The sequence below is a fragment of the Dermochelys coriacea genome, chromosome 1, assembly GCF_009764565.3.
Source record: "Dermochelys coriacea isolate rDerCor1 chromosome 1, rDerCor1.pri.v4, whole genome shotgun sequence".
Lineage (NCBI taxonomy): Eukaryota > Metazoa > Chordata > Testudines > Dermochelyidae > Dermochelys > Dermochelys coriacea.
Genome location: NC_050068.2, coordinates 151,769,955 through 151,787,347, shown reverse-complemented (window position 1 = coordinate 151,787,347; position 17,393 = coordinate 151,769,955). Strand labels below are relative to the sequence as shown.

At 41.3% G+C, this 17,393-nt stretch overlaps 1 protein-coding gene across 2 annotated transcripts in view; it reads left to right on the top strand.

Annotated features, from left to right (window-relative positions):
* Nucleotides 1-17,393, top strand: part of SRPX (sushi repeat containing protein X-linked) — a 75,921-nt gene that overhangs the window by 44,577 nt on the left and 13,951 nt on the right. For both annotated transcript variants that reach the window (XM_038419424.2, XM_038419433.2), the window contains 2 exons: nucleotides 4,766-4,957; nucleotides 5,812-5,988. In XM_038419424.2, coding sequence (XP_038275352.2) covers nucleotides 4,766-4,957; nucleotides 5,812-5,988 — 369 coding nt within the window. The remainder of the gene's footprint in view (nucleotides 1-4,765; nucleotides 4,958-5,811; nucleotides 5,989-17,393) is intronic.

Here is a 17,393-nt window from a genome sequence, read left to right as displayed (position 1 = left end):
TCTCACTTTCCTTCCTGCATCATAAAGTCTTAGAGTGATCCAGCTCTATGTTTGTGTTCAGATTTTTCAGACGACAAACTTTTCATTTTTTTTATTTTTCTAAACAATGGAAAATGGAACAAGCACTGTGCATTGTTTAGCTTACATGAGTAAATTGCTGGTTTTTATTGCCTTCACCCTTGAAAGGTCAAGCTGCTAGCTCATGAATATTAAAAATAAGCTGTCTTCTGCCTCTTTAGTACCTCATAGCCAAAGCCATCAATGATAATCCTGTTTAGAATCTGCACCTATTGATGGTAAGGTATGGAAGCCCATGAAAGAGAGCTTGATTTTTATAAGCTTCTTAATATAGTCCTTGACATTTCAGGTTCATCTTGCAACCTGGAATGCAGAGTAAAATGTGTTTGCCAATGAACATACAAGACATTAAACAAAATATGCTGGCACATTAATGAGATAATTGAATTCTGCAAGTATAGAAATCAGATTCAGATTTTCTTCCCTATTCCAAACAAGTTTCCAGACCAATGGGATCTGATAGCAAAATCACTGGTGAGTCTGTGACATATGTGCCTATTTCTTGAAGAATCTGGTTCCACACACAGCCTCCTGCCCTACCCTCACCCCAAAAAACTCATTTTACTGAGGTTTTGCTTCAGCAAACTAGTCTATGGACATGCAAGAAGACAGTGTATTGCATTGTTGTGGTAACGTAGAAATATTGGGCATTAATATAGCTTTGCTTAATGTTGGTACTAGACAGAGAATAAAACAGGATTTTTACACAAGGATATGGATGCAAATCTATCAGCTACTTATGAGTACCAAATGAGAAGGTACAAAATACTGTCTGTCTTACGTTTTTATAAATATTTATTTTGCTGCCCCACCAAAGTGTATCCCAGTGCGAAAATCCTGCTTGAAAAGTATAATCTGAAAAAATGTATTTGCCCATAGCTTTATATGGTAAATGTGTTGGTCTTTATCTTTAACATTTAATCCTCTGTGGATACTTAAACAAATAATTCAAATGATTCACTAAAGATAAATTAATGCTGGCTGGACTGTGAATTAGTGGTGAAAATGTAGACTCTGTCTAGGAACTGTCTTTTATAAAAGCGATCAAAAACAAATTCTTTCAATAGCTGCAAGGATGTCACAGTGGTATGTGAAACACAGTGCTTTATTCACACAAACGTTAAAAACTATATTGAATTTGGAAGCTCTAATGTGAGCTTTAGTAGCAGATTAGACAACTCAGATCCAAAAATCAAAGGCATGAAGCTGAGAAGACCTAAGTTGTATTAACTTGCTTGCATTTATTTGAGTTGACAATCAGGTCACTTAAAAAACAAAACAAAAACCCAACAACAACAACAACAACAAAAAACCCAGATATAGACCTGAGTTGCTAAGATTGGATCTGGATCAGAAGTTCGCCAAAATGTGAAGGTGTTCATATCCAGGGTTTTGATTATGGACCATCTCTCCGTGTAAAAATTTCAGAGTATCAAATATACTAACCTTTATGCATGCCTTTTGAAAAATGTACATTAGTGCATGCCTAGCATGGCATGGTGTGTATGTGCATCTTAACAGAGCTATGTAAACCCAGCAGATTTTCAGTTCACAACGCTATTTGCAAATTAAACCCTATAGTTTGTTTGCCAGGGGTTGGCCACATGCCAAACCCTCCGTGCTCATCTGGATGTCTTTCAACCAACTCAGACTTCCAGGGAAACATCTCTACGGAGTTCCTTCCCAACAACTTAGCTAAGAGTTCCCTTCCGCCCTGGTGACCCCTCTGTTCAACTGCCTAATCAACCAATAAGCCCCATTGTATTAAAAAAACCCTCTGCATTTTACATGCTGAGCTTATAGGAACACTGATCCAAAGCCAGCATTTGGACAGTGCTGACAGACACTTTGAAAAATGCCGCTGTCAAGAAGAATGCTTCTTCCCTAGCTGACATGTATGATGCCTGCTCTACCTGGGGTTCCCATGAGAAGAAAAAAGCCCCAGAGTGCATTATTTCTTTGTTCACCACAGCACAAAAGCCACTTTGAACCAGGCCCTTAAGCATACATCTACACTGCAGCTGGAAGTGGGCCTCCCAGCCTGAGTAGACAGACATGTGTTAGTAGGACTCCAGCAAGTGCACTAAAAATAGCCATGTGGATGTTGCAGTTCTGTAAGAGAACATAAGTATGTCACTGAGTTAAACAGCTTCAGAAACAGGCTGTGCTACTTTAAAATGCTTTTTGTGAAATAAACTAAAACCTTAGCAGTCACACGCTTTTCCATTCTCTGTCTCTCCACTTCCACTATCCAATGCTGTTTCTGTGGTTCTAGTAACAGCACAGTAGAATTTATGTGGAAATTTAAATTTCCATTGGGGGAGCTGTAAAAATATCTCACCATTTTTATGTAGAGGAATTATACACTGAATAAAAAATACAACATGTATGGTAGATGAAATAAGAGCACATTAAATATGTTCATAGGACTGATCCCAAATATGAGGAAAGACATTTGAAATGTGGAGATGAAATTAATCAACAGAGCCAATAATAAATATCTGTGAAACTGATTCCATTTGTGAAAGGCAACTTTTAGATGACTCTTGTGGTTTTGCCACTGTTTAGGCATGAGGTTTTGGAAACACTCCCAGATCCCCTAAAGGTTTCGTATATACCTTCTGAATATTGCATGCTGTGTGACATTTCAGTGCTTGTCTTCCTTTTGGCCTACACTCTTACCTCCTTAAGTGGTGTCCTTGTCAAATCCCAGAATTAAGCAGAGTCACCTTAGGTATTACTTGGATAGAAGACCCCCCTCAGAAAACTGACTTGTTGCCCCTATCCCCCCCTCCCCTGCCCCCGAAAAGTAGTTTTGGCTTCCTAGGAAAGGTTTGTAGCTGACATACCTCAGTGTGCCTACTGAACCAGTGCCCCAGCATGGTATTAATGGAAGCTTTGCTGATGGAGGATTTCTCTTGAATATGTATCTTTATAGTCTTGACCACCTATAGTCATTAAAGACCCGCCCTCCCGGTTCTTTATTTTTGCAATAATTCAATATGGGTATTAATCCCAGTATTGTGCCAAATGCCAATTCTGTTCTGATTTGACAATCCCCTGTGATCTGTTGAATTTCATGCCTAACCTATACTGGATGCTTTAGAGGAAGATGAATCACATACTTCAGGCCAGTTTTCTGTGTTCCTCCATTTGTGTGCAAAGTGCTGGAATGGGTTGGGGCTGGGGAAAAGGTGACTCTCAGACATTTTTGTGTTTCCTCTGGTCTGGCCCCAGTCCCCAGCACAACTCAGAGCAGCCCAGCATCATTGACTGCTTGGGCCTTCAACCCTGTTCCCTATCAGCTTGGTGCCTTTCTGATGGGATCTCTGCACCTTCATTCCTAAATTGAATTTAGGCAAAGTATTTTTTCTTTCCTGAATGATTGTATAGAATTGCTGGTGGATGAGTGCCACATTTCAGGACCAGGTAAAAGTGTGCTAGCATATTTTAAAGATGAGCCTGAACCAAAATCCCAGATCCAAAATCTGAAGAGTTTGGAACAGTTTAAGATCTGGATATGAACTTTGCGGCTTGGGTCCATTTCCCGTTTGTGTGTGTGTACGTACACTTCTGCTAGACATAAAAAATAATGCAAGACTGAGTGTACATTCATCAGTTAATATAAGCACACCTTGAAACACATAGGATGTGCATATACTGGCTGACATTCAAACCTGGTGCCTGAGTGCATAGATTGTGCTTGGAAACTCTGAGTTAACACCCACTCAGGATGAATGAAGCTAGTTCTTAACTCTCTAAAAGCTTTTGTTTCAGTTTGTCAGACTAGATAGACAGATCTACAGATCTAGTAAGAAAGACAACACTGCACCCATTCACATTTAGAAGGTTTTCTTCATAATCAGGATGAGAAAATTAGCATATTTAAAGTGATATCTTAAATATTGTGGAACTAATGGGGCCATCAGAGACGTGCTGTCCTGGCATGCTGGTGAGTTTTGGCTCAGTCTGACACCTGAGATGGAAACTGGAAATTCATTCAGCATAAGTGAAACACCCACACATATGCCTGGGGTCTCTGTCATTCTTGTGTCCAAGCAACCAAACTTGACAGTTCTGTAATATGATGTAAATAATAATGCATTTAATAAAAGGGAGCTTGAGCCTTCATGGAATTCACCAGTGGCCATGTCTGTTTCTATGGTGCTCTGGTATGCGTGTATCTGATGGTCCTGAAGGAAGTTTCGAATGAAAGGGTATTAAGATAAGAATAAGGAAAATTAAAATTATGCCACAGATAAAGATAAAGCTTCATAGGCATTGAACTTGCATTTAAATTGCCAACTTCTGTTACCAAAGGGAAGGTAAATGCATCCTCTGTGGGGTATTAAAACATAAATACAATGATGATCAGCAAACTGTCCACATGGTGGCACACTTATTCCACCAGCATGACATTTAGACACCCAATTTAATATAAATTCTCATTAATTTGTAACAGGCAGGAACAGCTCACCTTTAAAGGCCTGATGTTGTGATATCTTTAGCACCTTGCGGGATCAGGCCAGGAAGTTGCATCTCTGCATGTGCTTTTTTACATTTTCCTTTTTAATAAACTCTCTCTACAACATTGAAGAAACAAAATGACTTTGCAATTGTGACTTAAGCAAATTAGTCTTTTGTAAAATGTGTGTGTTCTGTGTTTGTTTTTCATTCTCTTTGCCAGAAACACCTTGGTGTTCTCCCATGAAAGTGAAACATGGTAATGCATATTGCAGAACACCTCAAGGAGAATATTACAAAAATGTCTTGGGAACGAGATGTGATATTCGTTGTCAGAAAGGGTATGAACTGCATGGTCCTCAACAGCTTATTTGTCAGTCAAACAAGCGCTGGTCTGGGAAAGTTTTGTGTAAACGTGAGTAGATCATAACTGTGTGTATGTGTGCACATGTATCGCTGTTTGTGTAATAAACTCATCTCTGTTTTATATCTAATGTCTATGTGAGTAGCTTTTATATTTAATGTCAGTGCTGAGAGAGAAACTTAATTGACAGGAGCTGCTCTTAGAGTTTACTCTCTTTATCTTTGGGCTCTTATTCATATTTTGAATTTAAAAATAAATATGTCTTTGTGAAGCCATAGCTAACTTTTAGTTGCACCTATTTCAGACATTATTTATATAGCCCCTGTGATGTACATGTTGCTGTATGATAGGTGGACTGTCAAATAGTTGAATGCAGAGGAACTTGCAGGCTCAAATCATGGCAGGTACAATGTAGGGGAGTGAAAACACAGAGTGGAGAGAGGCATTAAAGGCAGGAATGCTTCATGGAATAAGTAGGCTTTGAGTCTGCAGAAATCTTTCTGAAACTGAGGGGTTATAAGAGTTCCCCTTTGCAAACATATTAAAATACTGCGGGTAGTTAATTCTAGCTGCACTATTAATTGTGTGTCATTTTGCAAAATTTGAATGTCACCAGATTGAATGGGCCCACCATTAGTTTGTGAGAGAAAACATTTTGACAGAAGAAGGGAGTGGGCAGCTGGTCTTTCCTTAAAATAATTTCATTCCATTGGGCTAACTTAGCTGTATGATAGCAAAATTTGAAGTCTGTTTGAGGAGGGAAAATCATATGAGCAGTTTCACTTGCTCTGACTGAAAAATTCATAACCATATTTTGTTCACATGCAGTACTGCACATCTGTTTCACCCCCGCTCCTCTAGAATGGAAAACAGAAGATCCTGGATACATTTGTTTTCTTTTACAGAAATACGGTGCCCAACGCTGTCCATGCCAACTAATGGAGGGTTCAAGTGCATAGATGGTGCATACTTTAACTCCAGGTGTGAGTATTACTGTTCCCCAGGATACCAGCTAAAAGGAGACCGGACAGTAACATGTATGGACAACAAAGTTTGGAGTGGCAGACCAGCCTCCTGTGTTGGTAAGCAAGATGCGGTTTTCACTTCCTAGGGAGCCTAGATGTAAAGCTTTTGTAGTCTGTTAATGCCAAAATATTTTAAATGTATTGGAAACATGGCTCCTGCATCCATGTCAGTGAGAAAACAAACACAGTGTCTTTTAGAGAAGCATTGGAACAACTTGCCTAGGGGTATAATGGATTCTCCATCACTTTAAATCAGGACAGGATCTCTTTCTAAAATACTTGTGGTAGCTCAGACAGAAGTTAAGGGCTTGATGAAGAAATTACGGGGTAAGGTTTTATAGCCTGTGCTATGCTCATAATAGTCCCTTCTGATCTTAACGTCTATGAAGCCTGTTGTAATTATTTGTGCTTCCTCAGCAGCATCTTGTACCTGCTGCGTTCTGTCACAGACACGACATCTTAAGCCTAGAAGAGAATCAGAACTAACCAGTATAGTGGGACTTCCTCTGTTACTTTTGCATCTTGGGGTCCTGGACTCCCAGTGAATTCTGGGGAAATGAGGATGAGCTTTTCTGATGGAAACAGTTACATTAGGCTAGGATACGTTTTCAGCTCAGTTCACATAATTCTTCTTTTGTACTAATAAGATTTCATCGGAAGATATAGCCAAAGTGTCTCAGCTGCTGCTGCTGTTCTTGGGAATCTCTGGATAAGGGCTCAGTTTTCAGTCACCCAGATGTGCAGGTCTTTAGCCACTTGAATTGGCCGCCAACAATTTGATTTCATGGCTGGAGCAATATCTGTGTTTTTAATGATCTGTGTGTGACATTATGGTTTTCCTCAGGATGCCTGTGGCTCAGTCTAGATTAGCGGGTGAAACAACATGGGAGTCTCCCTGCTGTGGCTTTTACATTCGCGGGGTTTTGTTCAACTTTCCGGTTACTTTCTGTCTTGCAATTGTATGCATGCTCCTGCCTGTCTATCCTCAGACTAAGTTTGTGGTTTGTCTTGTGCTTTATGTGCAAATTCAAGTCTGGCTGTTTTGCAAGGTTGGTTTTATGTGTGGTAGGGGAACGGTGAAATGTCATCATCTTTTCTATGACCTCACCAGTTTGCACTGCTGACCTGGGCATCTCATTGCAAATGACAGTGTAGCAGTGTACTGGAAATGTTTCTTTAACAAATGCAGATGATCAATATTTATAACTTCACAGCATGTGAATGTATTCTATAGTAATTCTGTAAGACAGTGCCATAGTTAAGTCCAAAATACAGCACGTTGCTGTAGAGTAGAGAGAGACACCCGCCACCCCCAGGTTTTGGGTGCAAATTGTGAGTGTGCCGGTTAGTGAAGTGCTTATTAATGAAGTTAGGGTTGCCAGGCATCCGGTTTTCAATGGGAACACCAGGTCAAAAAGGGACCCTGGCAGCTCCGGTCAACACCACCAATCAGGCCATTAAAAGTCCGGTCAGTGGTTGCAGCAGGGGTCCCGGGCTAAGGCAGGCTCCCTGCCTGCCCTAGCTCTGAGCAGTTCCCGGAAGTGCCCCAAGTGCCAGCTAAGTAGCTCACATTAGCTTGGAACCATGACGAAGGGGAGCTGTGGCAGCGCTGCCTGCGGGCGCGAGGGCAGCACGTGGAGCCTTCCTGGCTGCCCTTGTGCCTAGAGGTTGCAGGGACCCAGTAGCCGCTTCCTGGGAGCTACAGTAAGCATCACTGGGACCCCCTATCTTCTCCTGTACCCCCAGCCCCAGCCCTGAGTGTGCTTCTGCACCCTGAACTCCTCAGCCCCAGCCCAGAGCCCGCACCCCCAGCCAGAGTCCTCAACCCCCGCACCCCAATCCCCTGCCCCAGCCCAGAGTCCCCTCCTGTACCCCAAACCCCTCATCCCTGGCCCCACCCCGGAGTCCTCCCCCCCGCACTCCTACGCCAGCCCAGAGCCCTCTCATGCACCCTGAACCCCTAATTTCTGGCCCCACCTGTAGCTTGCACCCCCAGCCCAGAGGCCATACCCCTTTGCACCCCAACCCCAGCCCAGAGCCCTCTCCCACACCCCAAGCCCCTCATCCCCGGCCTCACCCCAGAGCCCACACTCCCAGCCGGAGCCCTCACCCCCTCCTGCACCCCAACACCCTGCCCCAGTCTGGTGAAAGTGAGTGAGGGTTTGGGAGAGCAAGAAACAGACAGAAGGGGGATGGAGTGAGCAGTGGTCGGGGCCTCTGAGAAAGGGCGATGCAGAAAAGATATTCCCAAACTGTGGTCTGTGAAGAACTTGCTGGTGGCCTGCAGAAAGCTGGCTGGTCCCATGGTTCTGTCTCTCCTCCTTGTTTCCAGCTGAGAGAATTAAAACAAGTGAGAGGGAGAGAGGAAATGAAGACCAAAGGGAGACATTTTACATGTTACTTTTTCATGAAGGCAATTCCTATAGGTGCCCGTGGGGCATTAAGCGATCGCGAATGAGACAGGAGGTGGGATCCACCCCACTTTGAATGAGAAGGGAGGTATCCATGGGAACCTTTTGCTACTAAGATGTGGTCCAAGCTATGCAAAAAATGTTTTAAAAACTGAATTAATGGTGTTTTTGCAAAATGTCATGTTTAGCTCCACCCTTTGTTACTGTAGCTTCACTGTTTAAATTTATCCAGCTCAATGCAACTGTAACTGAATCTTGGCAACAGCAATCATATAGAGCTTGTAGGTACAATATTAAAAATGCAGCTACATACAGAAGTCATGAGGCTAATTTCATATTATTCAGTGAGATGGGCTGCACTGATTGGCCCATGTATTTGTTTATTTAAAAATATTAATTCAACATTTAAAAAGCAAAATAGGATTTACATTTCGGTGAGAATTAGTCTGCAGACTGCAAGGTGTTCATTTATCCAAAGTCACATGCATGTTCAGCAGTAACCTTGAGAAAGAACAAAAGGTCGGGTTTAGTCTATTCCACCCTAGCAAACAAGCTGTAACCATGACATCATATTTAAAATAAAATAACTGACATTTAAAAGTAGCACCAGACACAGATCAGCTATTAGCAAAACAAGACTTTTAAATCTCAGGTGGTGGTTATATTTTTTGACTCTTTTTAAACATATATGCCAATATTTTTGAACCTAAAGTTAGGCTTCTAAATCTGTATTTAGGCATCTAAATAGAAATGTTCTGATTTTCAGAGATATTGAGTACCCACAAACCCCACTGAAGTCAATGGGGTGTGTTGGGGCACAGCCACTCTGAAAATCAGGCCACTAAATATGAATTGGGAAGCTTAAATATACACACCCATGTTTTAAAATGTTGGCCTTCTCCTACTTGTCAATATGTACTGATTTTTGTTCTTTCATTAAAATTTTGTTCTGGTACTTACTCTACTCCCTGGCTCAAAATTGCAAAGGTGTAACTGAGGATAGAGTTTGGCCCATTGTATGTGTAACACCGACAGACCCCAGTCGTCAGTGGGTGGGATCGAACTGGGACCTCTGGAGCTTAGTGCATGAGCCTCTACTGCAGGAGCTAAAAGCCAATTGGCTATTAGCTAAGGCTGTAGAGCAGCCTCATTTTATCTCTCTTCTCTCTCTTTAAGTGGTCTTGGTGCCACTAGATGGGACAGAACACCACACCCACGAGGTGTGTGGGTTACATATGTTCTGATGATTCTTGATGATGAAGCAGCTCATTTTGCACTAGAAAATAAACCTTAAAAACCTAACTTCTGTGTTTCTACCGCTTCCTCTCTTTGTGCCAATAACAAAGGGTTGGAGCAGTTGGAAGTCTAATGAGTGAAAAGTTTTTAGTTGAAAAGGTTCTCTCTCACTAATGAAACTTCCATGAAAAACTCTTGACTTTTTTGGATTGTTTTTGTTTTTCACAAAATTTATGTTTGCAACATTTTTATCAAAACGAATAAGTAAAAGTTTTATTGGAATCATTATCAAAATAGTTGTGCAGCAAATTTTGGTAACAATGTTAAGAAAAGTTTGGTTTAGAAAATAATGTTGATTAAAAAATTTCAAAGAATTACAAGGGACAAAATATGTGTCCTTATCCGACCTGAGAAGTGGGGGAAAAAACATTTTTTCCCCAAAACACCCTTCCTCCCCCCCAGTTTCTCAACCAGTTGTACTTCCTAGTAGGGCTCATGTTTGTGGTTGGTGGCTGGCGTAAAGCTGGGGGTAGGCGTGCAGACAGGGAGTAGCTATGGGCCAAATTTAGGATTGGGAATCTGGGATGTTTTGGGGCTAGGTTTAGGACCAGTTTTGGACCCAGTTACCATTATTATGGATGATAGCTCTGTGCTAGTGTTAGGATTGGTTACTATGTCTCAAGCTAGAGTTAGGGTCAGGACTGGGAAGAGGTAACAGGATAGGGTTAGGGCTGGGCACATTTGCCAGCTCTGGGCTAGAGCCGGTTGAAATCCTGCCCCCAAAATGTTTTTTTTTAAAATGAAATGGGACTTTTTTCTAAATGAATTTTTTCACACAAAGCTTGAGTTCCTTGAAACCTTTTGTTCAATCAAAATCAGGTTTTTCGGGGGGGGGGGGGAGTGGCGGTAACCACTTTGTATAGAAAACATTATCAAATTGTGGGGAAATTAGTCCACTTCAGTCCCTGGGAAATGGAAATACCTCAAAACTTTGAAAATTTTTATTTTTCAGCCAGCTGTGTAACAGATGTTGTGGTAAACAGCCTTCACCATTCTACTAAATCCTTTGTTACATCCTTTAGAAATGTTAAGACCAACAATTAAGTAACTCTTCTGATTGAGAGAGTTTGAAATTGGCCTTGCATTCTTACATGCTTTTTACATGGAATAAGTATTTTGAATTAACTACAGCAATCTTTAATCAAATCTACAGTCAGTAATAGTGTTTATTTGGCATCAAATCTTTATCCACCACATACAGATACTCAGATGAGTATTAGGATTTTGTATTCTCTACCATCCCTCCCTTCCCTAGCCTTGCCTTGCCTCCCCCACTCTCTCAAAAACAAATAAATTCAAACCTTTAACAAGCCAAAGAAACAAGTGGTCAACCTTTTTAATGTGTGAGGTGGCTCATGTCAGAAGTGTGGGAGTTCAGAAAGCCACAGGCTCTTTGAAAACTGGTCCTCATCCTTTTCCGCTGAGATCAACAAGCCACATTTATTCAGTAGAATATTACTGAGCTTTTGTTCTAGAGCTGTCATTAAAGCAAGTTGATTTCCATAGGCGGAGTCAAGTACCATTGCTGCTCAACATAGTAGCCAAAGAAGCACTAATAAAGTATGAGAAAGTAGCTGAGGAAAATCATGGTTGAGCAGCTTCAAATTTTTCATTAAATGCCTGCCTCCCTCCCCAACAGGATATAAATCTTCCAAATGAGATCAATCCACTTACTAAATAACCTTAATGTCAGAAATGCCTAATAAATGGTTTAAATAAACCAGTTCATATGCCATGTCAGCAAAGAGATTCAGAGGATGACTGAAAATCTATTTTATCCCATGCCATTGTGCCTCTTTAATATCCTATGATATGTAATTGCAGGTTGGATGTAACTGGTATACTAGGGTATTCGGAGAGTGGAGTAAATTCTGGAGCTGCTTGATTCAACACAGAGCATTAGATACTAGGCCCTGTAATCTCTGCATTCTCCTATTAAATAAGAGGGTGATGCAATTTGCACCACCTCGTCCTAGTTCAAATTAAAAACAAGAGAGCAAAGCACTTAGCATGTGCATAACTTCAAGCCTGCCCTGAAGAATTCTGCTAGATCAGGTCCTATATGTGGCCTTCAGACCCTGGCAGTCTGTAAGTGTGGCCTCAATAGGCAAAGTTGGAGTGCCCTGTTGTATTTAGGTGGATTGTTTTGAGGTTTGTTTGGTGTGATATGGTGGTTTTGTGTGTGTAAATGTTTAAAGGCAATTGAAGTAGCTACAGACAATAACCTTTCTGGTGATCTCAGGTCCAGCTAGACGTGCATACTAATCCAGGGGTGCCTAGTGATGCAGTTCCCAGAGTAACTTAGTTTTGTTGTCTTAATAAAGTGAAAGTTCATGCTTGTTCATTCAACCCAGTGTCCTCTGCTGCTTAGTGATGGAATCTTCTTCCTGATGAATTGGATACTAAAACATGAGTATCCTAAATACTGTCCTGCTCCTTCTCCCATCATTTACATGGTATTTTATTTAGTTATATAGTGCCTTTAATCTTGGGCTGTGGCTACAAAGGAAACGCAACCGTAACCAGCCCCAGAAAGACCAAAAACAACTAAAACTTCACTATTAGTAGTCCCAGTACAAATGCAACATTAGCCGTCATTAAAGGAGATAGGTAGGGAACGTCATTGCCCTAAGGATGTAACATAGAGCAAAACTCCCATTGGCTTCTGTGTGGCTAGGATTTCATATTTAACATGCAGGGCAGATATAAAATGATGGAGTGAGCAAGAAAAGTGAGGGGAAAAGAACAAGAAAGTGTTTCCCTAAAGCATCCCCTAGAGGAGGAGTGGAAGTGTGAAAACACTTCTTATTTAGAGATTACAGCAGATGAATGAATTGCAGTGAAAAGAATTTGAGAAGCTGAATGAAATCAACACGTAGGGAGGTGACAAAAGAGAAGGAAGAACAGTCAGGTGTTAAGTTTGAAGGGAATGGTAAGAATTTTAAAGTAGCAATGAAGAGAGCTGAAGGAATAAACCGGGAGAAATAGTTTTACTTTGTGTAATGACGCATCCACTCCCAGTCTTTATTCAAGCCTAAGTTAATTGTATCTAGTTTGTAAATTAATTCCAATTCAGCAGTCTCTCGTTGGAGTCTGTTTTTGAAGTTTTTTTGTTGAAGAATTGCCACTTTTAGGTCTGTAATCGAGTGACCGGAGAGATTGAAGTGTTCTCCGACTGGTTTTTGAATGTTATAATTCTTGACGTCTGATTTGTGTCCATTTATTCTTTTACGTAGAGACTGTCCAGTTTGACCAATGTACATAGCAGAGGTGCATTGCTGGCACATGATGGCATATATCACATTGGTAGATGTGCAGGTGAATGAGCCTCTGATAGTGTGACTGATGTGATTAGGCCCTATATGATGGTGTCCCATGAATAGATATGTGGACAGAGTTGGCAACGGGCTTTGTTGCAAGGATAGGTTCCTGGGTTAGTGGTTCTGTTGTGTGGTGTGTGTGGTTGCTGGTGAGTATTTGCTTCAGGTTGGGGGGCTGTCTGTAAGCAAGGACTGACCTGCCTCCCAAGATCTGGGAGAGTGATGGATCATCCTTCAGGATAGGTTGTAGATCCTTGATGATGCGTTGGAGAGGTTTTAGTTCGGGGCTGAAGGTGATGGCTAGTGTTTTTTTCTGTTATTTTCTTTGTTGGGCCTGTCCACTAGGTAGCTTCTGGGTACTCTTCTGGCTCTGTCAATCTGTTTCTTTACTTCAACAGATGGGTATTGTAGTTGTAAAAATGCTTGACAGAGATCTTGTAGGTGTTTGTCTCTGTCTGAGGGGTTGGATCAAATGTGGTTGTATCGGAGAGCTTGGCTGTAGACAATGGATCGTGTGGTGTGGTCTGGATGAAAGCTGGAGGCATGTAGGTAGGAATAGCGGTCAGTAGGTTTCCGGTATAGGGTGGTGTTTATGTGACCATCACTTATTAGCACTGTAGTGTCCAGGAAGTGGATCTTTTGTGTGGACTGGTCCAGGCTGAGGTGGATGATGGCATGGAAATTGTTGAAATCATGTTGGAGTTCCTCAAGGGCTTCTTTTCCATGGGTCCAGATGATGAAGATGTCATCAATGTAGCGCGAGTAGGGGCATTAGGGGATGACAGCTGAGGAAGCGTTGTTCTAAGTCAGCCATAAAAATGTTGGCATATTGAGGGGCCATGTAGGTACCCATCGCAGTGCCGCTGATTTGAAGGTATACATTGTCCCCAAATGTGAAATAGTTATGGATGAGGACAAAGTCACAAAGTTCAGCCACCAGGTTAGCCGTGACATTATCGGGGATACTGTTCCTGACAGCTTGTAGTCCATCTTTGTGTGGAATGTTGGTGTAGAGGGCTTCTACATCCATGGTGGCTAGGATGGTGTTTTCAGGAAGATCACCGATGGATTGTAGTTTCTTCAGGAAGTCAGTGGTGTCTTGAAGATAGCTGGTAGCGTAGGGCCTGAGGGGGGAGTCTACATAGCCAGACAATCCTGCTGTCAGGGTGCCAATGCCTGAGATGATGGGGCATCCAGGATTTCCAGGTTTACGTAAAAGAATAAATGGACACAAATCAGATGTCAAGAATTATAACATTCAAAAACCAGTCGGAGAACACTTCAATCTCTTTGGTCACTCTATTAGAGACCTAAAAGTTACAATTCTCCAACAAAAAAACTTCAAAAACGGACTCCAATGAGAGACTGCTGAATTGGAATTAATTTGCAAACTGGATACAATTAATTTAGGCTTGAATAAAGACTGGGAGTGGATGGGTCATTACACAAAGTAAAACTATTTCCCCATGTTTATTCCCCCTACCCCCCACTGTTCCTCAGACATTCTTGTCAACTGCTGGAAATGGCCCACCTTAGATTCATAGATACTAAGGTCAGAAGGGACCATTCTGATCATCTAGTCCGACCTCCTGCACAGCGCAGGCCACAGAATCTCACCCACCCACTCCTATGAAAAACCTCACCCATGTCTGAGCTATTGAAGTCCTTAAATCATGGTTCAAAGACTTCAAGGAGCAGAGAAGCCTCCCTCAAGTCAACCATGCCCCATGCTACAGAGGAAGGCAAAAAACCTCCAGGGCCTCTCCAATCTGCACTGGAGGAAAATTCCTTCCCGACCCCAAATATGGCAATCAGCTAAACCCTGAGCATATGGGCAAGATTCACCAGCCAGATACCCAGGAAAGAATTTTCTATAGTAACTCAGATCCCATCCATCTAATATCCCATCTCAGGGGATTTGGGCTATTTACCCTGAATATTTAAAGATCAATTACTTACCAAAATCACATTATCCCATCATACCATCTCCTCCATAAACTTATCGAGTAGAATCTTAAAACCAGATAGATCTTTTGCCCTCACTGCTTCCCTTGGAAGGTTATTCCAAAACTTCACTCCTCTGATGGTTAAAAACCTTCGTCTGATTTCAAGTCTAAACTTCCTGGTGGTCAGTTTATACCCATTTGTTCTTGTGTCCACTTTGGTGCTGAGCTGAAATAATTCCTCTCCCTCTCCTGTATTTATCCTTCTGATATATTTATAGAGAGCAATCATATCTCCCCTCAACCTTCTTTTAGTTAGGCTAAACAAGCCAAGCTCCTTAAGTCTCCTTTCATAAGACAAGTTTTCCATTCCTCGAATCATCCAGGTAGCTCTTCTCTGTACCTGCTCCAGTTTGAATTCATCCTTTTTAAACATGGGAGACCAGAACTGCACACAGTATTCTAGGTGAGGTCTCACCAGTGCCTTGTATAACGGTACTAAAACCTCCTTATCCCTACTGGAAATGCCTCTCCTGATGCATCCCAAAACTGCATTAGCTTTTTTCACAGCCATATCACATTGGCAGCTCATAGTCATCCTATGATCAACCAATACTCCAAGGTCCTTCTCCTCTTCCGTTACTTCTAATTGATGCGTCCCCAACTTATAACTAAAATTCTTGTTATTAATCCCTAAATGCATAACCTTACACTTCTCACTATTAAATTTCATCCTATTACTATTACTCCAGTTTACAAGATCATCCAGATCCTCCTGTATAATATCCCGATCCTTCTCCGAATTGGCAATACCTCCCAGCTTTGTATCATCTGCAAACTTTATTAGCACACTCCCACTTTTTGTGCCAAGGTCAGTAATAAAAAGATTAAATAAGATTGGTCCCAAAACCGATCCCTGAGGAACTCCACTGGTAACCTCCCTCCAACCTGACAGTTCGCCTTTCAGTAGGACCCGTTGCAGTCTCCCCTTTAACCAATTCCTTATCCACCTTTTGATCTTCATATTGATCCCCATCTTCTCCAATTTAACTAATAATTCCCCATGTGGCACAGTATCAAATGCCTTACTGAAATCTAGGTAAATTAGATCCACTGCATTTCCTTTATCTAAAAAATCTGTTACGTTTTCAAAAAAGGAGATTAGGTTGGTTTGGCACGATCTACCTTTTGTAAAACCATATTGTATTTTGTCCCATTTACTATTGACTTCAATGTCCTTAACTAATTTCTCCTTCAAAATTTTGTCCAAGACCTTGCATACTACAGATGTCAAACTAACTGGCCTGTAGTTACCCGGATCACTTTTTTTTCCTTTCTTAAAAATAGGAACTATATTAGCAATTCTCCAATCATTCGGTACTACTCCTGAGTTTACAGATTCATTAAAATTTCTTGCTAATGGGCTTGCAATTTCAGGTGCCAATTCCTTTAATATTCTTGGATGAAGATTATCTGGGCCCCCCGATTTAGTCCCATTAAGCTGTTTGAGTTTCGCTTCTACCTCAGATATGGTAATATCTACCTCCATATCCTCATTCCCATTTGTCATGCTACCATTATCCCCAAGATCCTCTTTAGCCTTATTAAAGACTGAGGTAAAGTATTTGTTTAGGTATTGCGCCATGCGTAGATTATCTTGAACCTCCACTCCATCCTCAGTGTTAAGCGGCCCCACTTCTTCTTTCTTAGTTTTCTTCTTATTTATATGGCTATAGAATCTTTTACTATTGGTTTTAATTCCCTTGGCAAGGTCCAACTCTACTCGACTTTTAGCCTGTCTCACTTTATCCCTACATGTTCTGACCTCAATTAGGTAGCTTTCCTTGCTGATCCCTCCCATCTTCCACTCCCTGTATGCTTTCTGCTTCTTCTTAATCACCACTCTAAGATGCTTGCTCATCCAGCTTGGTCTACAACTCCTTCCTATGAATTTTTTCCCCTTTCTTGGGATACAGGCTTTTGATAGCTTCTGCAGTTTTGATTTAAAGTAATCCCAGGCCTCCTCTACCTTTAGATCCATAAGTTCTTCAATCCAATCCACTTCCCTAACTAATTTCCTTAATTTTTGAAAGTCAGCCCTTTTGAAATCAAAAACCCTAGTTGCAGATTTATTTTTGTTAATCCTTCCATTTAGTTTGAACTGAATTAGCTCATGATCACTTGAGCCAAGATTGTCCTCTACAACCATTTCTTCTATGAGGTCCTCGCTACTCACCAAAATTAAATCTAAAATGGCATCCCCTCTAGTCGGTTCAGCAACTACTTGATGAAGGAATCCATCAGCTATCGCATCTAGGAAAATCTGAGCCCTATTATTATTCCTAGCACTGGTCCTCCAGTCTATATCTGGGAAGTTAAAGTCTCCCATGATCATGCAGTTTCCATTAGTATTTACTTGATTAAAGACATTAAAAAGGGCTCTATCCATATCCAAATTAGATCCCGGAGGTCTATAGCACATCTTGATTATC